General features: G+C 35.7%; 3 protein-coding genes across 7 annotated transcripts; 2 read left to right on the forward strand and 1 right to left on the reverse strand.

Moving 5' to 3' along the window:
- The first annotated feature begins 7,353 nt into the window (after positions 1-7,353).
- On the forward strand, positions 7,354-10,109 carry LOC111511827 (uncharacterized). Its single transcript, XM_023167845.2, has 2 exons — positions 7,354-7,660; positions 7,725-10,109. Exons 1-2 carry the CDS (start codon positions 7,538-7,540, stop codon positions 8,919-8,921), a joined length of 1,320 nt encoding a protein of 439 aa, XP_023023613.2. The 5' UTR covers positions 7,354-7,537; the 3' UTR covers positions 8,922-10,109.
- A 1,880-nt stretch (positions 10,110-11,989) lies between these two features.
- On the reverse strand, positions 11,990-12,672 carry Lamtor4 (Late endosomal/lysosomal adaptor, MAPK and MTOR activator 4). Of its 4 annotated transcripts, XM_074184672.1 has the most exons (3): positions 12,551-12,672; positions 12,456-12,512; positions 11,990-12,399 (listed from the first exon to the last, which is right to left on the reverse strand). In XM_074184672.1, exon 3 carries the CDS (start codon positions 12,385-12,387, stop codon positions 12,133-12,135), a length of 255 nt encoding a protein of 84 aa, XP_074040773.1. In that variant the 5' UTR covers positions 12,388-12,399; positions 12,456-12,512; positions 12,551-12,672; the 3' UTR covers positions 11,990-12,132. The 4 variants fall into 4 exon arrangements, with proteins under 4 accessions (XP_074040773.1, XP_074040772.1, XP_074040775.1 ...); XM_074184671.1 differs by having other exon boundaries at positions 12,456-12,668; XM_074184674.1 differs by lacking the exon at positions 12,551-12,672 and having other exon boundaries at positions 12,462-12,542.
- Positions 12,673-14,041: 1,369 nt separating this feature from the next.
- Positions 14,042-23,930, forward strand: SCCRO3 (defective in cullin neddylation 1 domain containing SCCRO3). 2 transcript variants are annotated; one of them, XM_023167846.2, is made up of 3 exons: positions 14,042-14,266; positions 14,326-14,459; positions 22,856-23,930. In XM_023167846.2, exons 2-3 carry the CDS (start codon positions 14,381-14,383, stop codon positions 23,701-23,703), a joined length of 927 nt encoding a protein of 308 aa, XP_023023614.2. In that variant the 5' UTR covers positions 14,042-14,266; positions 14,326-14,380; the 3' UTR covers positions 23,704-23,930. The 2 variants fall into 2 exon arrangements, with proteins under 2 accessions (XP_023023614.2, XP_074040791.1); XM_074184690.1 differs by lacking the exons at positions 14,042-14,266; positions 14,326-14,459 and adding an exon at positions 15,123-15,296.
- The last annotated feature ends 1,532 nt before the right edge of the window (positions 23,931-25,462 follow it).

Raw genomic sequence — 25,462 nt, forward strand, 5'->3', positions numbered from 1 at the left:
ATTCACACAGCAGGGAGGTATTTTTCTAGCCTCAGGCGCCTGTAGGATTGGATGAAAACTACCATAAGAGATGACCGTCTGGTGACTCATGAATGTTCATCGAGAAGTAGCAAATATACATAGTATATATTTATGGAAGTAGTAGACAAAATCGACCCAAAAAAGATTGTCGATGAATTCGCCAAAAAACCTTACACTTCGTTATCCGAAGTAAATATTTCGTTAATACGATGAACTCCTTGAAACTATTATAAATCATAGTCTCATTATTTCTTCTATAACATTCATTCATACTATTATGTTCCATGTTATGATCATACAAAATAAAGGTGTGTTCATGTACACCATAATAATTTTACTTACAAGCTCAACCCTTATATCATGTATGTGTAAACAATTATAAAGATAAAACCCTTTGTAATTACATAGATTATTGAAAATACACCTACCGGACTGAGTCATGGCCGGTGGGAGAAATCGTATCTGCGTAAAGTTTGGGTCGGTGTATGATGAAGAAAGTATAAGGAAAAAAGAAAGAGAAACTTTTGTTTGTAATTTCAAGTTTACGGCTCGAATAATCAAACATACTGATAACATATTCCTACACATTTATTGCACATCTTGAGGGAAGGAGCTTCTCATCGGCTTTGACTCAGTCCGGCAGCGGTATTTAGATGCCTCAGAGTGAAATAGAGTGGAATGAAATCGCCCAGGTATTTGAGGAAAAGTGGAACTTTCCAAACTGCATCGGTGCTATCGACGGCAAACATATCGCTTTAGTAGCACCTTTTCATTCAGGCTCGGAATTTTTTAACTACAAGGTATTTTTTTAGCATAGTTTTGATGGCTGTGGTGGACGCCAATTACAATTTTATATATGTTAATGTAGGTAGTCAAGGGAGAATCTCCGATGGAGGCGTTTTCAATAATACATTTTTCAAGAAAGCTCTAGAAGAAAACTCTCTACATTTACCTCCCCCAAGGGCATTGCCAGGAAGGACAACTTTAACCCCGTTTGTTTTAGTTGCAGACAACGCGTTTCCTCTTTCACCAAATATTATGAAACCTTACTCTGAAATACGATCTAAGGATCAAAGGATCTAAGAAAAGGATATTTGGTTATAGACTCAGCAGGGCTCGAAGAGTTTCTGAGAATGCCTTTGGAGTGCTGTCTGCTTGCTTTCGTGTATTCCGATCTCCAATGGAATTACAACCTGAAGCTGCAACGAAAGTTACTGTGGCTGCTGTTTACCTACATAATTTTTTACGCAAAACCTCCTCAAAATCAATTTATAACCCTAGAGGAATGTTCGATAGCGAATCTACGAAAGATGGGGAACTTAGAGTCCCCAAAAGAAGTACTACTTTGGCTCAATCAGTAAGAGATGAATTTGCCGATTTTTTTATTTCTCCACAGGGTGAAGTGATATTCCAACACAACAAGTAAAACATATTATGTTGGAAAGTGAACTTAGTTTTTAGCATAGTTGTTAAAAAAATTAAATAAATAGAAATTACAAACTTACCTCTTCTTTTCTTTGTGTGCTATCCTGAGTATTCCTCGGTTTATTTTTATCGCCCAAAAAATGCATCGGTTGGTAGGCGAACCATTTACTAACGTACGGCTCATCAGCGCCACTCCCTGTTCTTTTCGTTTCAGCTTCTTTCTTTTTTCCCCTCCAAAAATGGCTGGTTAAATTTTTCCATTCGCGCTCAATTTTATTTTTATTCACTCCAAAAGACACAGCAATCTCTGTGAGACTGTCGTGTCTTTGGTTTTTTAATTTATGTTGGGAATCTGAACTATCCCATAGAAGACGACGTTCTCTATATAAGTCTATTAACACTAAAACTTGTTCGTCATTCCACTCCATCACTTAAAATGAACAATGAAAAACCCTACTTAAACAAACTGAGTCGAAATTAAAATAATTCGTCTGGTTCGGTCGGAGGTTTAATTGTAACTGAAGCCGCTCGGGGCCGCTCGGCACGTCCCCACTCTATATTTTTGATCGGCTCGGCTCGGCTTCCTTTGATCTGTACCTACTTTATGCGGGTTAGGATCGGCACGGCCCGGGCCGGCATTTTCTAACCCGGCAAAGCCGCCCGGGGCGTCTACATCAACGCGGCTTAGGCCGCCCGGGTCAGCCCGCCCGGCCTGCCGCGGCATAGTGTGGACCCTGCTTGATACCAGATTAAATAGTACAGGTGCTTATCATCACCGAATCTTTTTTTGTAAGAAACATCCAGTGCCGTAGTACAAATAAAATGCCGTCAAATATAATTTGCGTATGTTATAACAAATCTAGCAAATCGAATCTAATGGTGAAATGTTCAGTTTGCATGCGATTTTTTCGGCATGTATGTGTTAACCTTTCAGTAGAGGAAATTAAGATCCTGTGCGAACATGATAAGGGTTATACATGGTCTTGTTCGGGCTGCAGGAATATTGGTAGTCAGATTAATGTTTTGAGGAGTCTTATATTATCATTACAAGAGGATATTAGAGAAGCTGGAAAGAGTATTTTAAGAACCACTACTGAACCTTCGCCTATTATAGAGTTTGAAGATATCATGGAGGAATTAAATGATCGTAACTCTCGAAAGATGAATTTAATAATATTTGGTTTACTAGAACAAAATCAATCAGGTCAGCCTCAAACTCGTTTAGATAAAGATGTTTTATATATGTGAAGTACTGAAGACAGTTGATCCACACTTCCAACAACAGAATTTGAAACCAATTAGACTGGGTGGATTTCATGAGAAAAAATCGTCCTGTGAAAATAGTGCTGCAGAATGAATTACAGGTCACTGATCTGATAAGAAAAGCAAAAAGCCTGCAAAACAGTCCATATATAAGGGAATATCTTTTTCGCACTCGTAGACAAATTGAACATTACAGGAAGCTGAAGGAGGAAATTAATGCAAAAAATGCCGAGGGTCTACAAAACTATATATTTGAGAATGTTAATGGTAACCCCAGAATAGTTAAAGCTTCAAACTAAATGCGTCCAGCAGTTATAGTGAATCAAACCAACGCAGCATCTTATGTTATTATCAGAATGTGAGGGGTCTCAACAGTAAAATTGGCTCATTTAACGTAGCTGTCAGTGATTGTGGATTTGGTTTGATAGGGTTAACTGAAACCTGGCTGCATGAGGATGTTTCAAATTGTGAACTCTTTACAAGCACTTGCTGTGTACATCGAAAAGATCGCAAACTGAAAATGGTGGATAAGGTAACAGGGGGAGGTGTATTAATTGCTTTAAGGGACTTCATAGATTCAGAAATAATGGATAATAATACATTTAATATACAGTTTCCTTTGATTGATATCTTAATAGTTAAATGTCATTTGGAGCATAAAACATTCTCCTTAATAGCTTTGTATATAACTGATACGATTGGATTAGTTGAATTTTGAATGTTTTTTGATGCCTTGGAATAGTTAGATTATTCATATGAGGGATATACGATTACCGTGTCGTAGTGCATCAGGAGTTCTTGCTATATAGTCGTACGGTGAATAAGTAGTATTTTCTTGAAGTTATGCACCGCTTGCGAGAAGTAATACGTTAAAACATCTGGTATTGTGTAAAAACAATCCATAACTTTTGCATTACAATAATGCAGCTGACTCGTCATTGCTTGCTCATCATTTTTTGTCCAAAAACAAAACCGTAATCATGCTTCAGCCACCGTATTCACCAGATTTTGTCTCCTGCGACTTATTCCGGATCCTAAGATTGAGGAGACCCATGAAAAGATGGCGTTTTGCAACGATTTTTTATGCAAATTACTGAAAGATGTACGAAACAATTCCAATCAAAACTTTTTAAGTAAATATCATCTTTTTTATAATTTCAACAATTACATTTGCTCAAGGTTCAAGCATATTCATCTTCTTTTTTTTGTTTCTATACTACATCTAAATTACGCATTTAATTATATATTTCAATATTTTTCAGCATGTTTTCTTTCGTATCGCCCAATTTTCCATAAAAAAGTTCATGATCCACAAGCAATACACAAAAATAAAAGTCAAGAGTATATTTTAATCAGTAGGTAATCTCAGAATCTCAGTGTAAATTTTAAATGCGGTAGTTTTCATTATCACATATTTATAACATATTCAAAATTGGTACTTCCGTTCAGGTAAAAGAACAACTGAATCAGAAATACGAAATAGTGTCAATGATAAGGAAACGACTAGCACAGAGTAGGTCAGTAACTAAAACAAAAGAAAAAAGAGCATGAGAACAAAAAGTACTACGAGGTTCCACGAACTGCATGGATCGTGTTACGATCATGAGATTCAATAACGGTAAATGTCCAAAATATCCCTAATATTTTTCATTCCTCAACAAATTCCCCAACCAGTTCTCTAATTTTCAACTTATGTTTGAATTCTGCGAGTAAAAGCAAACTTTTCAACATTTGACTTTGATATATGGAGCATGCGTGCGTACATACAAAAGTGAGAAATTGATACTCAGCAAATCATCTTCATTTTAATCAGGTTGGAAATAGTTCCCTTATCCTTTCAACTGCGGTTCGTCAAGAGGACGAATGGTACATAACTGAAGGATGCCGCTGTGGCCGTGTGTACCTTTTCCTGACTGTAGATGAACAAACTGTTCATTTTAACAGACGTCGTGGGGCCTTCACTCAACTGAGCGACGGGGCCTTTTGAATCGGGTGGGGTCGCCTATAGTATAATCTACAGCTTCCCCAACTAATGGGTTATCATGAGTTTCCGCTGACTCGAAAACTCTCTGATTCCTCGACTGAATGGACTGCCGTATAGTTAACAGCTTCATGTCTCTGCGGATCGCTTCATTCCACATGAAATATGGAGCATTCACCAGCATTCTAATGGAAAGATTTGACGGGGTTTGTCCCCAAGCACCTGAAGTATACATAATGAAAGGTTTGAACATCGTGTAGTATAGTAAAACCTTATTTCTAAGGTTGAGCTTTGAATGTCTGTTGACCAGAGAATAGAGTTCAGCTACCTTCGATAACTTTGCTCTTAATGTAATTAATGTGATTTGCCCAGGTGAGTCGGCGATCTATCCAAAGACCTAGGTACTTGACTCGCGGTTGCTATTCGAACTTCCTGCCTGAGATCGTGACCCTTATGCCTGGAGAAATGTTAAGTATTCCCAAATCTTATCACTTCACTTTCATTAGGGTTCACCCGAATCTTCTTATGCCTGGATAAATGTTAAGTATCCCCAAATCTATCACTTCACTTTCATTAGGGTTCACCCGAATCTTCTTATGCCTGGAAAAATGTTAAGTATCCCCAAATCTATCACTTCACTTTCATTAGGGTTCACCCGAATCTTCCAGTCGAGGTATCAGCATTCGAGGTCGTCCAATGCACGTTGGATGTAAACGACCGCCAGAGCCCGACCAATGGAAGACACGAGGAAAGCCGTATCATTGGCGTGAAGAGAAACCTTCACGTGATCGAACTAGGAGGGCCACTCACGTAAAAGCTATACAGTAGTGGAGACAGGACAGCTCTCTGAGGCACTCCTACTTGGATTTCCTTGACAGGAGACTGGGTTACTTCAACTCGAACCTGAAATGATCTACCATTCAGAAGGGACCTAACCCACCGAACCAGACCCCGGGGCAGATCGAAATCGAGCAGTTTATGTGAAAGTCGTTCGTGCCAGACTAGGTCGAAGGCCTTTGAAATGTCCAGGAGGACGAGATGGACTGCCTTCCTGAATTTTCGACCAGTCTCAGGGCATGCAGCTCGGTGGAGTGTGCCCTCCTGAAGCCAAATTGTTCGTCAGGCAGAACATTTCGGTCTTCAAGTTCTTCTGTTAGCCTTTGCAGCACAACATGTGCAGGCAACTTAGCTGTTGAGCAAAGCAGATTAATCGGACGACGATTCTGGGAAAACAGCAGGTTCAGACCCTGTTCCGGAATCATGACAACTACGACATGCTTCCATCTTCGAAGAAAGTATCTGAGGGCGATTGAACTTTTGATTGTATTCAGCAAATATCTGATGAAGCTCTCGGGGAGCTGCTTTAATAACCTATTGTTGATTGAATCATCTACCGGAGTCTTCTTGGGCTTGGAGGCCCAGTTTTTCCTCCGGAGCTGTACGGATCACCTCGTACAGCTCGTACACCCTAAGGATACCCGGTGTTCCAGCCGGATATCACGGTCGATGTCATCATCCGGATCAACGTTAAGTTGAAACTGGCTCTCTATTGTTTCTGCAAAGGCCAACGCCTTCTCGACGGTGGAGTAGCTGATGCCGCGCTGTCCGTGAAGAGAGGAGGGAGCGGTTTTCTTCTTCTCGAGCCTGCAGATGACTCGCCAGAGCTCGTCATCCCCAGGTTCGAGTGATTCCACACACTCGCTCCACCTCTCGTTTCTATAGTCAGTGATGGCCTGTATAACTTGGTTGGCCATCCAGCTAGCCGCTGTCTTGTCTCCAGGGCAGAGTGTCTGCTGATAACTCGTCTGAGTCGGTTTCTCTCCCGGATAAGGTTCTTCATCCTGGAAGGAAATTCATTATAGTTTCGCAGAGGACACTCCGTCCTAGTTGTGGTTACGTGAAAACCGTTGTTCACAGCCAACTCGAAATCTGCCATTGCCGCTTCGAGACCTTTACGAGCTTGAAGCGCCTCACGGTCTGTACGTGTCTCGTCTAGATGAGCCTTGAAGGCATATGCTATTTACTACGAAAAAGCTACTGTGATAGCGAAACATGTCACACAGGCCCCGCTCTGAGAGCGCTTTAAGGATTTTCCTGCAGTGTCCTCAAATAAAAATTACTCGTCCTCTTCAGCTTGAAGTTTTACTTATCGTGGGCCAATAAAATCAGGTCTTTTCCCACTCATTTGAAAAATATAACATGAAAAAAATGACTCGGGTAAATTTGTATAATCACTCATTCATTTGTTTCATCGAATGAGGATGATAACACATTGGAGTAACTAATAGTAGAGAAATCTATCGTCAGTTCATGAAATATTTCAATATTAGGGGCCTTGTGTGAGATTCATCTTCCTCCGATGAATCATCAGATGTTTATTGTAAAATGGTATGGTCACAGTGTATATCATTCAAAAATAATTCAGACATTGACTTATGATAACACACTTGACAATTGACATAAGCATCTCATTTCAAAAGTAAGGCAACAATAGTATTTTTCTCACTTAACCGCTGTCCAAAATTCTGGTTAGTAGCAGTCAAACAGTGATTATTTTTGGAACATATCTTTAGTATTTTGACGTTTGGTTCACCAGTTTTCAGGAAACTTTTGTTCCATTAATAACAGATTTTCCAGTAGTACCACAATAGTGGTGATTCTAGTACTGAACCGCATTTCTGGTTACTTTTGGAACATAAACTATATATGAAAATGAAATATAGAGTGGCGACCCTGCCGCAATTCGTTTTTCAATTTCGTTATTTTTGTGTAGTTTGAATTATTTTATTATTTGATCTATGATACTTTCAAGGAATTCTATTGTACACCTACTAATTATTGATTGAAATGATCGTCCCAAGTATAACCAACAGAATTATTTACAAAATTCATTGCTTTATATATTTACAATTTGTGGAAGGATTGGTAGTAAATAATGAAGTTTTGGAAATGGGCAAAACACAATATAATGTAGGTATATTTTGATAAATCAAATTCACCCGGCAGTTATCTAAAATGAAATTTCAATTTTCAGCTCTTGAAAGACAAATCAGTTTTACCTCGTTATGGATCTTGCTGGAAATCTGCTGTACAACATTTGGAGACTAGTTGCAGATATCTTAATGAGAACATTCAAAGTGAAATTGCCCTTCATATTACTAATTGTTTTTTAGAAATGTCAGGTCACCCAACTTATGACTGTGAATTTGATAAAAAAGTCAATTTAAGAGCAATTTGTATCAATAGTATGTCTGATCGTGCTTTCAATGTTTACACAGAATTTTACACTCACACTCAAAATATTTGCTGGTTTTTGCAAGGACAAATTTGGAATGAGATTATAGCAGACAATACCATACTTGTGGGAAAACAGCTGAAAGAGACTGCTCAGAATCAAGAAGGGTTGCTTCAAGCCCAAATAGAAAGTTTCAAACTTCAAATGCAAATGTATGAACATGGTAAAGTGTTGGAAAATGTTTTACACGATATTTTTGTTTCTTTTGAGACAAATCAAAGCACATTAAAGCTTCTGTCTGCAGCAATAAATAATTTACAAGATTGGATTGTAGGTGAAATTTCGTGGATTGACTCTGCAATATTTTATTCCATATCAGTTCTTTCAGTTTTTGCATTGACTGCAACTCGGAGAACCAGTTCTGCACGATTACCCATATTACTTGTATTTTTTTTTCATTTATTAATTGAAAGATATTTTTGTTCAATCATGGTTTCAAACAACTCAGGAATTGAGGCACATATTGTGCATTCAAATATTTATAATTATGTCTGGTATTCCAGATATGGACTTCTTATACTTGCTGCTACAATTTTTATTTATAATTTTTTTGTTCACAATGACATACTGACAAAACAATTTGAATTGCTTTGCATGATTCAAAATCAGAATAATCGTATTTTGAGTTTATTGAATGAATCTAAAAATAATTTCAATTTTTATAAACCTAAAACAGCACTTATTGATGATAGTTGTGAAAACTCTGTTCCGTACTTAAGGGATGACATTTCACATATTAGCTGTTGTGATGGTGATATTTCTAATTTTAATCCCAGTGGTATGGCTGTTGATAAATGTACTCCTTCCAAAAGGGAAGAAGTATTCTCAACGAAACATAAGAAATCTACATTGCCAATTATTGAAAATGATAAGAAGGTACATGGAGACATAAAAACTACAAAATATAACTTGAGAAGTAACAGTAGTTTAAGGTGATATTAAGAATATCACCTTAAAATTCATATTACATTCATGGAATAACAGGGTCTTTGAAGAAAATATCCATGCCTTGCCAATTGGTTGAAAAAATGTGGGCCGACAGTATTTTCATTGTATTGTGGGTAGTGTTGTCTTTAGATTCATTTTACGCCTGAGGTTCCAACTCTTGCCTATCAAATATAACATGAAGTTAAACTTTCAATATCGCCTTAAATGTTATTATATACTTTGGTATTGTTTTGAATGAATTTATTCAAATTATCAATGGGGGTATACAAGATGACTTGTGGTTCTTGTCCCAAAATTCACATTGACTAAACTGGGGTAACTTTCTACACTATATATTTCATTGGAATGCCGAGAAATCAATAAGTTTGATAATTTGGAACTATTACTCAATGACCAAACAGATTTGAATAAATCCCCAATATTGAATTTGGTTTGAAATGAAGAAATTGGTAATTAAGGTAAATTTTAATTAAGGCAATTTGGGGTCTCATGTGGTTTGGCATTTATTTTATGTTCGGTTTGATAAGTTTATTCCTAGAATGGTAAAAATTCATTAAATACAAATTTGTCAGGCAGTGATAGACATTAAGATTAAAAAATTGTATATAAAAACACGATGTAGATATTGTTAAATCATACTGAACATGCCTGAAGAAGCTATTTTATAGGAAACCATGTATCATGGTTTTATGAACGGTTGAGTGAAAATCTCACAATAAAATGTTATTTGAATAATTCAACTTCATCCACAAAGAGGACTTGATATCCAAGCAGTGAGTTTACTGCTATTCTTTAGAGATATCTGTGGCAGAGGGTTATCTGTATCGGAAAGTGTCAGGAAAGCAGTGCTTGCACTTTTTAAAGATTGTGAGGATAAAGGCTGTAATAAAAAAGTACTTATTTGACGATTAGCAAATATCAAACCTCTCAAGAATATCAGGAAGCCTTTAATTTCACTTTGTATTATATAAGTGTTGTCATTGCTATGAAAATTCCCCAAATTTCAAGCGGACATTGAAATAGGCTCTAAAATGGGCAACTTTTCCTAATTTAACCGAATATGTATCTTTTAGTTTCTGATTTTCACACGCTGGCCCTTCTCATCTTGGACGCATTCTATGTGTGCACAAATTAATGTATGTTGTACTTGTTGAATAATAAAAAGCTTAAAAATTACTTCTCATGTATTTTTATTTGTTGAAATAAATAAACTTCTGACCTGGATATAAAAAAAAATTGAATCATCAGTTTTGAATAATAATTAATTGTTCAAATAAAAAAAAAAAAAAACTTGATTGGCGAAGTTGGCTCTGTACTTATGCAGTTCAAAATTAAACTGTTTTCTTTTGAAAAATTGTCTAGTCCGTTCCACAGTCAACTAGATATTTCTTTTGAAATAGGGTAAGGTAAGTAGGTAACAAGGTTTACTTCAAATGAGAGACAAATTCGATACTTGGCCATCTATGGCCAATCTAGAATATTCTGAAGTTGACTTAAAGGAAAATGTTTTTTAGATAATATATCTGGTTGGAATTTCTAGCATTCATTCTCTGCATGTAATGCTGGTACCATAAATTTGCCAAACTGTAATAACAATAATAATAATGTTTATTGTCATAGACCCAAAAGGACATTGACATTGTCCAGAATACATAGTGTATAATAAAACTAAATACATTACCCAGCACATTTAGATAATTAAGATGAAAGATGGAAAAAATTATAATGTCAGGCTATACATAATTTGAAGATAGATATTCCAAAATATTCCTGTTCCGTAATTTTTGTGAAAAAAAGTTCATTTCAAATATTTATAATTTGGTTAAGATGTATTTTAGTTTAAGAGCTCTTAAATGCAATTGCCTCATTTTATTAAAACTGAAAGTTTCTCAGTGTATGCCCCAACATAGGTAGTGAACAATGGGCTAGTAGAATTTCATCAGTTCGGACTTCCATTGTCTAATATAATATAAATTAATTAGAATTTTTTTTTCGGGGATTTCAAATCAATTTATATTATATTAAACAATGGAAGTCCGAACTGATGAAATACACCACGAAACATTGTCAACCACCTTCAAACAAAGGGCTAGTAGAAGTTTGGATCATTGTAGCTATGGCAATTAATATCAGCAAAGGGGTAAAAACTTCTCATTGGATACCCTTGAACTTTGATAAACTGCAACTGTACTTTTTTTACTTGTACTTTTATGTTATGTTAGGTAACAAGAAGCATTTTCTTAGTGGCAGGACAGTGTAGATGCTAGCGTGAGGCAATATACATCCAAGCGGATAAGAATAATATGGGAGTTAGTTGTTTGCTTCCTTGTACCTACACATACATGATATGTATAATAATCCCTTTATGTTATGTTGAAATGTGTTTGTGTTAACCAGTTGTATCTTCTGCTAAGAATGACAACAGTCAGAAGTCAAGACTTGTGCGAGCTAAGGATTACAAAGGTACCTTTCAATTTGCGCATCCTAGAACGGGTCAGACGTTACACAGAAAAACCACTGTTGGATTCTAACTAACAAAGCAGTTGATTGAACGAGTAGAACAACCAGGTATCATCTGACATATAGTTTGTTTGTAATTTATCGTTAGTAGGAACTAACAATGCAGGAGCATAATGTTTGCTAGGGCATTTTGTTGACGAGCAAACCCAAGTTGAATTAGAAAATCCAAATAACTACCTCACTTGAGTGTATACTGCCTGACACTTGCATTTATAGTTGATAGTAAAGCTTTTATACTATAAGTACTGTTACAATTTATTAATGTTTAAGGGTATTCGGTGAGGCCTTGTCACAGCAATGTAACATGTTATCTCTCAAAGCCCTGAGATGATCCAAACTTCGTAGTTTCCCATCGTCCTTTACCTATGTTGAAGGACCTTTCAGGTTTGTATGGCATTCACTGGATCATGCTTTATTACATTGTTTATTTTAGGCTTATTTATTATACTTGTCATACTTGAATTATGCCTAGTTTTTTCATTATCCTCAACTTCTCTTATTACTATTTTGTTTCATTCGATAAATAGACAATTAAATGGTCTGAATTCATTTTTATTTCATTATTATAAGCAATTTATGCCCAGGCAAAAAATTAGAAGAGTTTATAGTAAAGAAATAGGCTGTTGAATTTCAAATTCAATATGAATAGGTTATCTTAACAAATTTGCTAAATATAAGTTTATGAAAAACTCTTCTTGACAATGTATAGTTTTCTATTGGACAAACAAATAACATAATAGTGATCATCATACACGATTGATAATTTTGTAAAACCTTCAGGATATCCAGAACCATTATCAATCAGAGAAGATAAATTGATTAGTTCCATGATAGAATTTGCAAATTTTTCTTCATTTTCTAAATCGCCCGAAGAAGAGAGTACTGCACCATCTTCATTCAACACCATATATCCTAATTGGCCTGGTCTATCCATTTCATTGAATTTCTGAAATATAACCTAATATACAATTCCAACCGTTAAAACTTTAATTTTGCCTATACCTATACGTAGAGTAATCATCAAAGTCAAGAATCGAAAATTTTTTTGGGTTATGATTAACAGCAGCACAGTATTTCTGTATATACAAAATACTGTGACAGCAGTGTGAAACTGGTTAGCTGACAAAATTTCCGAATACTTCCGAACGTTCAGTAGCGGTACGGAGTAAAATTAATAATTATTGATACATTTATGTCACGATGTCATGAATGAACTTGGAGAAACTTTACAGATAGAGCGGAGGGTGTAACTTCACTCCTAAATGATATCATATGATAATCATTTTGTAAACTAGAGATTGAATCTATGTAGACGTGTCAAAATAAATACTTGGAAGGAGAAATGATTATCACTGATAATGTTTACCAAGTTAACTGATTTCTTCCGTGTATATAATTCAGTTTATGTATAATCTACACAAAATTTAGCAACGAAAATATACTGAGAATCATGAAATGAGCAACCACTCTGAAATAATCGCTTGGAAAATAGGTTTACAAGGTGAATGGAATTAATTGAGTTAACTGCTTTGTTACATATAATTTAATTTTTCATATACTCTGCACAAAATTTAGTAACGGAAATCGATAGAAAATCATGAAGTAACAATTGAAGAAAGCAACCATTGCGAAATAACCGCTTGTAAAATTGGTTCACAGGGTGGAAAGAAATAATGAAGTTGGCTCTTTCTTTTACTTATATAATTCAGGTTTTTATATACCTACTCTGCACAAAATTTAGTACCGGATATCAATAGAAAATCATGAGGTAACAATTGAAGAAAGCAACCACTGCCCAATAATCGCTTGCAAAATTGGTTTACAGGATGGAAAAAAAATAATGAAGACTCAATTTTTTCGTATATAATTCAGTTTTTCATATACTCCGCATAAAATTTAGTAACGGAAATGTAAAGAGAATCATGAATTAACAATAGTAGAAAGTAATCAGTCTGAAATAATCGCTTGCAAAATTGGTTTACAGGGTGGTAAAAATTAATGACTTCAAATATTTTTTCCCATATGATATTCAGTTTTTCACTCCGCACGAAATCAAACAACTTTTAATCTTCCTCTGTGAAGATGATGAAGATTGAAACTTTTAATCTTCCTCTTTGAAGATGATGACATGGTGATCGAAACACGTGTCGAGGTGTTAAAAATAACGATTTGGTGTTGGGGAAAAAACTCCAGTAATATTTAACAAATTCCAATATAAATACCATCAATTTAATCAATAAATATTTGGCGGCAAACGGAATCCATCTCTGATTGATTCTACCGCACCTCAGATAACAAGTGCGATTTGGGCTAAAAAGAAATTGGAATTGTTTAATACATATACTAATTCTCCTAAACTTCAATAGGTAGTTGGACGCTGAAAGACAACTAACAAAAGACGAAAATGAGGAAATTATAATAAATCCGGTGTGGAAGAGACTAAATGGTCAACAAACTTCTCATCAAACAAGGACAAAATACAGGCTATTTTGTCGAAACTGGGTAATGACCTTAGAAGTTAAACCTAAAAGCCAAGAAGAAGAAGGTATTAAGTGAATGTCTATAAAAGTGACGGGACGGCGGTCCAATAGTTGCAATATCTATGCAAATATATAATTTAATAATTATTGTAAACAATTATATTTAATTGTACATTGCTGGTGATAGTGATTTAAGATAATACTATGAAAGTATCTAAGACTAGTTAATATTTTGAACATTTTACAATCACGAAATGAGATTACATTTTCATAAAATCAGTAGTAAAAGTTGAAGGATAAGTTAACTTCTGATTTGTATTCATATTTATTGGGGTTGGTATATGCCTATATTATTTGAAATATCTGATTTCAATTCACCTTCAATATTTTAGGCAATGCGAAACAATTCTAGAAGGAGACCCAGAAGGTACTTTTTGGGACCCTCAAATGGGCAACTGCTTTACTTGCTTCAAGGAGCCCACACAAACGGCCCTAGACAAAACTACAGATCACAAAGATAAAGAAGGTAAATTAGGTGGCTCAACTTTTTGAGTGTCGTCATGTGATCAAATTTCTAAATATTACTGTAGATTTGAACCCTGTCAAGATAAAAACGTTGTTGCAGAAACTGATCAGCAAGCACTAGCAGTCATAATTTTGAATATTAGACCAAATAGCTGTGTTAGAATGAAAAGTGTAACCTCTGCCAAAGAAGCTTGAACAAAACTAGAAAAAACTTTGCAAAGCAGCGGACTTCGTAGACAAATATTTCAGAATGTTCGGTTAATCATTGAAGAACAATTCATATTAGTATTTCAATGGTAGAAGTTCATTTTAATTTTTGTAGAAGTTTATATGAAATCAGAATAAATGTGCTCATCCTTTACTGATGATAATTTTCACAGATAAGTTTAGGTGCAGAAAAAAGTAATTCGATGAAGTTCTCTTATAGCCGAAAACTGCTAAAATCAGAAAAGTATCTGGTTGATTGAATTTGAGAATAAAATCCTAACAAATGAATGAAAAGTCAGGACGATCCACATTTCCGTTCAAAAGTTATATGGGGTGATGAAGCTAAGTTTACCAAAAATGGATAATTTAGTCCTCATAATACTCATTTTTGGGCTGATGAGAGTCCACACGTGGCTGATATTTCCAATTAAGTTGGAGTTTCAATGTTTTATTGTGCTATAAAGCACAATAAGATTCTGTGTTTGTACTTCTATGATGAAAATTTGAATGGTGAAGGATACTGTAACCTACTACAAAATTTTGTGAGAGTTGCAGTGAATAATTCATCAATTAAAGATGCAGAAAATATTCTTTACCAACAGGATGGCCATCACTTCATATTTTATGGACGGTAGGTGTATTAATCAGTATATTACTTTATGATAGGTGGATTGCCAATAATGGCTTCTGCCCAGCACGATCTGTCTTCTATGGACTATTATGTATGATGACATATCAAACATATTGTATATGCAGATCCTGCAATAAGTAAGGATAACATGATTAGAAAAGTTTTACAAGCATTCAACGGCGTAGATGTCGATGAAATCACTTGAGCTGTAAGTGACAATTTGGGGAGAGAGTAAATAAATGTCTACAAGTTGAGGGAAATGTCTTCTAACATATTTTGATATAGTTTTTATATTTTGTGTGAAAAGACATGCAAAATTTTTGAATTTTCATTCTTTTATAAAACATTTAGAGTAAACATTTTTTAATTTATCATTTATTCATCTGAAATCCTGTGTTCAATAAAAACCATGACGGCAAGTTAATAGCTGTAGTAAACTTTCTGTAACTGTTCGAAATGAAGATTTCTAGCTTTTTAGTTGTATGGTGGACATGCATGTTTTATTTTTTCCAGAAAAACAAAAATATCTCGTGAATAGTTGATTTTTGATATAGGAAATGTTATGAATCATAGTCATGTCGGAATTTCAAAACTGGCCTTAAATACAGGGTGTTGCATTTGAAAAAACTGAGTTTTGGCTTATTTTTATATCTTCAGAATTAGTCATGTATTCCGAACACTTTGTATAACATTTTGGAAGTATTACTCCTACAAGACAATGGAGTTGAGTATTTTAATGAATCAATAATAAATAAAGATAAATAATTCATGTATTCTATCAAACTTTTGAATGTTATGGGTGTCACTTGAGAGAATACCGTGTTTTTTTGGATAAGCAAATGAATATCTTTAGAAAAGTTTATTTTTGATATAGGGTGTATTACATAAACTCAGATTACGATTATACCAGGTATCCAAAAATTTGAAAATATACAGAGCGTTACATTTGAATTAAGGAAGTTGGTACCAACTTTTGATATAGCTGGAAGTGTTGGAAAAACGTCAATCTATTCCTTTTCGCCAGTATTCTCAATTTCTCACGGCATTTCCAGACAAGTCTTGATGTCACTTTTGGGCTTGTCAGTGCCCCTAGTGCATCCTGGCTCTCTGTGAAATATTGATCCACTTATTTTGTTGAGGCCTCAAATTGATGTTCCTTGTGCATTGCTAGATTGCATATATTTCAGCCTGGAAGACTGATTTGTACTGACAGCGGGTAACTGAAATGAAGATTTCTTACAGTATATTCCAGCTCTCAAACCATGTTTGGTTCTCGACCCGTCTGTATACTAGGTGTTTCTGCCGAGCATGTTCTCGGGATGACTGTTTATTCTCCACTCTTCACGTTCTAAGACTTTAACCATGTAGTTTGCGTCGAACATGTATTTCGGTGACATGTCCAAGAACATGTTAGATGATCGTTTCCCCACATATTCCAAAATTTCTGATTTGTGCGATCCCATATAGGTCGGTGAGTTTTCCAGTCTGAATTGGCCCACTTTTGCTTCCCCAATTATTATAAGACGTTAGAGGAGAAAAATTCAAGAGAGTCTACAATGCTGCTGTTGGGAGATATCTATTAGCATGTGTTATCTTTCGATAAACATTCGTATCAATATGATCTGTTCACTTTTTCAACATAACATGTTGAAATCAAATTGAATTTTCAGATTTGTCTAAAAATTCACGTATGTACAGGGTGTTTCAAATTCGATCCTCACCTTTGGGATCTCGGAAACTATGAGATATACGAAGATGGTTAAATTAGGGAAAGTTGCGCATTTACCTGACCAACAATATGCCGTTGAGAAAGTTCTGAAATTCCGAGTATATCCGAAGATATCCGGAAAAAACAGAATTTTCGGAAAATGTTTTTTTTTCCTGGCTTTATTTCAGAAGGATTCGAAAATAAATTGTACTTCCACTTTTCCACTTTTTTCCTGCTACATAATGGAGTTTTCAGATTTGCTATTCGATGTTTCGTCTTCCCGCCACCATTATCAACTTTATTTTTTCTTAGGGGCGCTACATTGGATGTTTTCTGTTTAGAATAGAGTCAGATTTTACCTTTTCACTAATGTATCATAAGTTATCATTCTTTTTCGAAAAATTGGAGATATCGAAAAAAATTAATTCTTATCATAATACTCTTTGACTTTGATGTTTCTAAATTTGACTTTCAATTTGTTACACTCAATGACATTTTGTTATTGTACAAATCATTGAATTTTTGGCGAAAAATGGCTTTCACGAATAAAGAAAAAAGATATGATACAAATTTATTACAAATACGATAGAAACAGTGTTAGAACATCGGAAATGTATTCAAACTTGTATCCCAAAGGACAACAACCACATCGAACTACGTTCAAATTATTGGATCAAAATTTCACCGAGTTTGGTTCGTTTGAAAAGCCAATGAAAAAATACAGAGACAGAATTAAAATCAAAATTTGATAAATGAGGTGTGAATGAGGTAAATTAGACATTGTGTCCTTTTCAATGAAAATAGAACTTTGAACAAATAACAATAATTAACTATAATGTAAAGACAAAAGTAAATCACAGCAAATGTTCAAAATGCTGACCTTGTTCTTGGTAACACAACTGTGTCCTTATTTGAATATTATTCCCTGCACGATTAATTTCCCTCCTCCTCAATTTTCCGAACTATCTAACAATGCTATGTTGAAGGTCCTCAATATTTTGATATTCCCTCTGACCATAAACTCAATTTTTCAGTGTGCCCCATAAGAATGTATCCATAACACTTAAGTCTGGAGACTTTGCTGGCCACCTCACCGGCCCATTATTCATTATCCATTTATCACCGAATCTTTCAGTCAGGTAATCAGATACTCGTCTGGTAGTTTGCGGTGGAGCACCATCATGTTGAAACCAGATGTTGTTATAGATAGCCAAAGGTAGATCATCCAAATAGTCTTCGAAAATCGACATTAAAAACTGGTGATTGGTTTCTCCATTTAGAATTCCATTGAATAAATGAGGACCCAAAATTCTATCTTTGTAAATTCCTGCCCACACGTTAATACTAAATTGCACTTGAGGTCGAATTTCTCGGAACTGCCTGAGGTTGTTTATACTCCAGATATGTTGTTCTTTATTTCGGTTGAATATCCCACAATTCGTAAAAGTGCTTTCATCTGCCCAAATTACATTTTCCAGGAAAACAGGAAAATCGGGTCTTCTTATTAGCCAATTACAAAATTATAATCGCCGTTCGGGATCACCTGGGATGCAATTTTTGAGATATGTGTATTTTGTAATATTTTAAGCTCTTTTTTTTGTTGTTTTTAGTCAGGCAAATGCGTAACTTTGCCTCAATTTAACATTTTTTGTATCTCTCATAGTTTTCGAGATCCCAATGGTAAGGATCGAATTTGAAGCACCCTGTATAATGTGAATGCACTAGCGAACTAATATGACATAAAACTTTATATGAATCATGGGGTATTGATAAATGTGTATGACCTCTGAGGACCGACTTCATGCAGAGATCTCTTACTCTGTATTTTTTTTCAAGGACAAGACACATGCACTACAGGAAAATCCTTAAGGCGCTCTAAGATCGGTGCCTGTGCGAAAGCAGTGATTCATATTGGATTTGAATCGCTGGAGACTAAATCCATCTGGAAAAACGTTCTCAGGAAGTGTATTCCACATAAACGTAGGCCCCTCAATGAAAGCGTTCTTAAACACTGAAATTCGAGGTGTACTGAGTTGAACCTTAAAACGATGAGCAACCACAATCCGTCGCATATTTCTGATATGTACCACTCTTGGTGGAATCAAATGTACCAAGTCACTTGAACACTTTCCGTGAAATTAGCTATAAAAGAGAGACAAATCTCCAACCTTTGCAGCGACATGATTGTGCCAAGACATAGTTCCTAAGGAATTGTTTATTGATAGTTTTTTATTGACATCACCGTTGTTTATATCAAAAAGGGACAAGTTAAAGCAAAATGTTATTAAAATTCCTTTGTCTAGTTTCTCATAGATTTTCATTTTCATTAGAGGTAGCTGTTTTTTATATCAAAAAAAGACAAGTGAAAAGAAAAATGTATTTAGAACTGATTACAGAACTTTAGATCTTCTATATACTTACTACTTCAGGAAATTAATAGCATCTTCTGTGACATTTGACACCAACAAATGATTTGTCTATTGTATTCTATATAGACTTTTTTTTATTAAAATATATTGTTTATTAAAAATTCTTTCTTTTGGTTGTTAAAGAGAATATTCTGTTTCATCTACAATACTTCATGAAGTTTGATTTACTTCTTTTTCAATCAGCAATATCGTGATCCCGCTCATAGTTTGAGATTTCAAACGCGGCACGCCCTTCCGGGCGTGCCAAGTCTGTATAATCTATGGAAATGTACACGGCAACGTATCTTGACCGAACTAAATGATGCCAGGAAAGACTAGAACGACGCGACAGCGACGGGACTATTCTAGAAAAGAGAAGACGCGAGGAGGTATGGGAAACTTCTAGGAAGCGGATTTACCATTATATAAGCATGTATTCATGTATTAGAGTAGTTTAGTTGAGTAAAGCTATTGAACTTATGAAGATAAGTTCCCAAATAAAAGTTTAGTGGCAAAAGTTGTAGCAGGTGTTGTTATTGGACGGACCTAGGATATTTAATCATAACATTATTTATCAACCTGTAACGCACAAGTGCGCGATTAACGTTAGTGTTGTCTGTCTGTCTGTAGAGTAGGGAGGATGAGTGTAGACTCACAGCACTTAGGCCACATGTGACCCATTGTACATCCTCCCGAAGAGTTGTCCTCATAGGTTATCGTCTATCCTGTCCTTTCCAGGAAGGTGAACAGGTCACTAGGAGATGTCTCCTTTACATTGGCAGGTGTAGGCCCATACTCGCCGAACACAAACTCTCTTTGGCTACCTTGAGGTGTCTCACGGTGGCCTCCGCGAAGGTTTTGGAAGGTGCAGCGATATTACTGTCGTTGCGCGGCTTCAACTTTCTTGGGGTTCCTTCCGTGGAGATGCACAAGTGAGGGAGCTTTCCTGCAGGGGCAGCCGGTTCCTTGCCTTTATTCAAGGCAAGGCTCTTGGCGCCCGCCGCAGGAAGTGCCCTTGCTGTTGGAGGTGATCTGCTATGTCCAGCCTCATTCCAAGCGGTAGATTGGAGTGGACATTTCTGTTCATCCCCAGCCACCGCCTTAGATTGAGGTGAGCACTTCTGTCCAGCCTCGGGATTGGTTTTTGTTGTTTCTGTTTTTGTGTTGTTTTATTCATGTGTGTTCCCACGAGTAGCGAGGGAAGAGTTGGTCACCTCTGGCAGGGCCCCCTTTACCAGAGGTAGGCTGATTACAATAAGGTTTCGCCCAGTTCTCCAAGGGGATCGTTCGTGACCGCATATCACTCTGCGGCTATTCAGCTGTCGGCACGATTCGTTACACCTTAGCTTGGGTAGGCTAGTCCACGGTGGCATGTTTTGCAAATGCTTTTGGGGGATTTTGGTTCTCATCAACCTACTTATTTCTGCCACTGATCAGGAGTCCGGCGACCCCGTCCGTGAGGCCACATTGTCTTCCCGAACAGGGCCTCCAGTTCCCTGGCCGCCACCGTGTTATGGCGGCTAAAAATCAGAAATTAGACGTCGGTCCTCTCAAATTTCTTGGACAAGTAATTATGGTTTTGTCAGCAAAGATATATCGAGCCATATGTGCATTATGTCTGGAAAGCGTAGTATTTCGGACATCTAGTATTTGGATAATGCTGATAGAACAGAGACAATCCAAGGAGCTGTTGCTCAGTATACAAAGCAGGCAACATTCTTGGGAAGGGAAGGGAAGGGAAGATCTTTCACTGATGAGGAATTTGTGAGCCAACGTTTCTGAGAAGTGTGGATGTATTGTTTGATGATTTTCCTAATAAACAAGCAATACTAGTCTGAATTCAAGATATTCCAGCATCACCGCGGACTATTGAGAGGCGAGTTACTGAAATGGTAGAAAACGTACGGAAAAAACAGATTGAAGCCATTAAACAGAATATCGTATTTAGTTGGATGAAAGTGTCGACGTTAATGACATTTCCCAGTTGGCAATCGTTGCGCCGTACTTTGACAATAACCGTGTGTGAAGAACTGATTTGTATGCTTCCAATGGAAGAAACGACAAGAGGCGAAGATATATTATCAGAATTCGTGAAACATTTTCAGACTTAACTAAGATTTTTTACGTAACAATAGATGGAGCCCCCGCTATGATCGGGACACATAATGGATTTGTATCTCTTTTTACTGCTCGCATTGGTCAACTACTTTTGAAATTTCATTGCATAATCCATCAAGAAAGTTTATGCGCGCAGATCTCGAGCGGAAGCTTAAAATCTAACTAACTCATAGACAATTCGTCATTTTCACAAGAAATGGAAAGTGCATATTCAGATATTTCATTAGATAGCAATATACGCTCACTTATCTGTTGTAAAGTGCTTTCTAGATTTGTGGAATGTTTGGGAGAAATTAGGTCTTTTTTGCTGCAAAAATTAAGGAAGTATTACCTGAACTAGATATAAAGAACGGTTTCGTAAGCTAATGTTCCTAACTGATATTACAAATCATCTCGGCGAACTAAACCTTAAGTTGCAAGGATCGCGTCAAACTGTTCTAGATTTGTATGATTCCTGAAAGTCTTTTAAAATGAATATAGATGTATTTATTCGCGATATTACCTCCCATTTATATAAACACTTTCCAAATATAAAAACATACTCACCCAACCTTAATACTTGTGATAATGCTGCATTTAATGAGGAAATGTTAAACTACATGACTTCACTGAAAGGAAAATTTGCTGAAAGAGATCAAGATTTTGATAAACATGGTCATATGTTCTCCTTCTTGATAAAACCAGACTCAAAGGATTTTACTAGCATTCCTTTTGATGATTATCTTTTCGCATGGATGGAAATTCAAGATTTTCAGCTTCAGCATATTGAATTTATAAACTCCGAATTATGGAAGACAAAATTTGTGGAACTAAGAAGAGTTTCAGAAGGTCATCTTCAGGATAAATCAAAGAAAATACTGAATTGTTGGACTAGTTTGCCAGCTAACAACAGAAAATTCAGAGGCGTGTGTAATATTAAAGAAAACGTAGACATGAACCAGAAATACAAAAGTTTTTGCGAGAAACAAGGACAAGGATCACACTGATAACGTTCCATGTGCTATGTTTCATTTTTGATTGAAATATTTGGAAATATTGTTGATAATTTTTTTATTTTATTAGTTAACTTCCCCATTACTTTAAACAATGTTTGTATAAAAATCATACAGATTTATATAGTGGCACTTTGCCTCTGTTTGAAAGTGCATATGGACACCTCTTTGTTAAAAGGTTGCGGACCCCTGCCCTAGGGTATATTCCAGAATAACCAATAAATATATAAAATAGTTCTTTGGGAAACACAATGAAAATCTCTTTAATTTTTGTTTCTATAAATGAAAACGTTGTGGAGGAAAACAGTTTAATAAGTCAATTTACCATTTCAGAAATGACAGAAGACCATCTTCATCCAGCACCAAGTCATGTGCCAGCCCCCACAGCTCCCCATGATACCAATCTGAGTAACGGCAACCATTTATCTGCTCCACCAGAAGTAACAACAACTATAATCCGTTTGTGCCAGCCTAGTCGAAGAACTCACTCAAAATCAGCTGCTGCAATAATGGGTATTTCAGATAGCAAGTCTTCTGAGACTAAACTAAATGGACTTTTTGAACAGTACAAGGATAAAAGTGAAGATAGTATGCTTGCTGAAGGAATAGAACAATTTTGTCAAGACTTGCAAGTTTCTCCTGATGATTTCAAAATATTAGTTCTAGCTTGGAAACTTAATGCGGAACAAATGTGTCGCTTTACACGATTAGAATTCATAACTGGAATGAAAGCTATTCGTGCTGATTCAATTAAATCACTACAAAATCGCTTGCCAGAACTAGTGAGTGAAGTTAACAACAATTATGAACTCTTTAAAGACTTGTATCGTTTTACTTTTCGTTTTGGGTTAGATTCATCCTCAGGTCAAAGGATTTTACCAACAGACATGGCAGTCATTTTGTGGAAGTTGGTGTTTACATTTCGCGAACCACCCATATTGAATCGTTGGCTGAACTTTCTTGAAACTCATCAGATAACTAGAGGCATTCCAAAAGACACCTGGAATATGTTTTTGAATTTTTCTGAGCATGTAGCGAATGACTTGAGTTGTTATGATGATAATGAAGCTTGGCCTAGTCTTTTTGATGATTTTGTAGAATTTGAAAACGACCAAGTGAACCAAAATATTCCAAAAGATATGGAAAAAGAATCTGATGGACTTATCATTACAAAAAATTGATGTTTCTTTGGTGTATTATCATTGAACAAAAAACTGCCTAAGTATTTTATAATATTAAATGCAAATAAAGTGTTGTGATACTATGAATGTAGCCCTTTCAAATCTACTGTAAGAAAGAAGTGTAGAGTTATTCTATATTTTGATTTGTATATATATAATATTTATTGACTTGTTTCGATTGTATTAAAACTAACCACTTCAATTAAATTTTATTTAAAAATTAACAATTTTTTGATCATTTTTCTTATTTTTTTTCAAAATTGCAATTTCTTAATTCAATTTCAATTCAAAATATGCTTTATTACCCAAGATATATACATCTTATTGGCAAAGTCTAGTAAAGTAAAACATGTATAAGGGACAATTAACAAATATAAACTATAAAATAATGCTTAAACACAGGAGCAGAGTATATGGACAGAACAATGTTGAGTCCAGCTGAACAGCTACAAATATAAGTACATGAATTTATGAATATTAAGTAAACGTAAATATATAATTCTACATAATGAACATTGATAGCCATTTCGTGTTGGTTTCAATAACTTGTTTACACAAAGCTACATGTCAATTATTCGATAGAGCCTTCGTAGAATTCGTCCACACTATAATAAGGCCTCCCTTTCACTTTCTTTCTGAATTTCTTTTCATTATATATTCGCCTTAAATTAATGGGAAGGTGGTTAAATAACTTCTTGCTATTGAAAATAATAGAATTTTGTGTAAGGGCTAGAGAAGGTGTGGGAAAGGAAACGGAGTAAGACTGATGTGTACTATAAGTTGCGGTGTTACTAAATTGATTTTTATATTTTTTGTGGACACACTGTTTCCAAAATAAAAAGACATACTAAGGTCAGAATTTTTTGCTTCACAAATAATGGGCGGCATGAATTCCTGTAGCTAGCCTTGCATAAATATCTGATGGATCTTTTTTGTAGAGAGAATACCATATTGAAACGAAATTTTGCACAGTTTCCCCAGAAACAAATTCCATAACGTAAATAAGATTCAATTTGTGCAAAATAAACTGATCTTGTGATAGTAGTGTCTAACTCTCTTGCAACAACTCTCACTGCGTGACATCCTGCTGCTAGTCTTTTACATAGGTAGTCGACATGGAAATCAAATTTTAGATTTTCATCATTGAAGAGTCCTAAAAATTTGTTTTTCTCCAAATTTTCAATTTTTACATTTTCCAAGTGTACTTCCCCTATGTTACATCTAAACGTGATCACATTTGTTTTATCGATGTTCAATGATAAGAGATTGGAATCACACCACTCTTTAACCGTTCTTATGTCGACGATGATTTGATCAAGTAAATTGGAGGCTGTATTGCTATGCCAGAGGATAGTGGTGTCGTCAGCGAAACATGTGAATTTACCACTTATGTTAACATGGACCAAGTCATTGACATAAATGAGAAACAACACCGGTCCCAAAACGGAACCTTGTGGAACCCCACTGTCAATGAAACGTTCCTCTGATGAAATTCCATCTAATAGAACATTCTGCCGCCGATGAGAAAGGTACGTCTCAAACCAAAGTATGCCGATCCTCTAAACCCGTAAACTTCCAGCTTGCGAAGAAGCAGTATGTGGTCTACACAATCGAAGGCTTTGGTTAGGTCACAAAACATGGCCGCCGCAGATTCTCTGTCATTAAGATTGGTGTACAGGTTTTCCAGGAGTCAAAATATGGCGTCTTGTGTACCTGTTGAAGACTGAAAGCCAAATTGGAATAAATTTATCACATTGTT

This window comes from Leptinotarsa decemlineata, unplaced genomic scaffold (genome assembly GCF_025532065.1).
Source record: "Leptinotarsa decemlineata unplaced genomic scaffold, Ldec_3_MD MMD2_tig00026358_RagTag_RagTag, whole genome shotgun sequence".
Taxonomy (NCBI): domain Eukaryota; kingdom Metazoa; phylum Arthropoda; class Insecta; order Coleoptera; family Chrysomelidae; genus Leptinotarsa; species Leptinotarsa decemlineata.

Excerpts from the sequence above, each read along its gene's own strand:
- LOC111511827 (XM_023167845.2), top strand. The coding sequence starts at position 7,538 with ATGATCGTCCCAAGTATAACCAACAGAATTATTTACAAAATTCATTGC. Across the intron at positions 7,661-7,724 it reads TGGGCAAAACACAATATAAT|CTCTTGAAAGACAAATCAGT; the intron begins GTAGGTATATTT and ends TTCAATTTTCAG.
- Lamtor4 (XM_074184672.1), bottom strand. The coding sequence starts at position 12,387 with ATGGATAGACCAGGCCAATTAGGATATATGGTGTTGAATGAAGATGGT.
- SCCRO3 (XM_023167846.2), top strand. The coding sequence starts at position 14,381 with ATGGGCAACTGCTTTACTTGCTTCAAGGAGCCCACACAAACGGCCCTA. Across the intron at positions 14,460-22,855 it reads AGATCACAAAGATAAAGAAG|AAATGACAGAAGACCATCTT; the intron begins GTAAATTAGGTG and ends TTACCATTTCAG.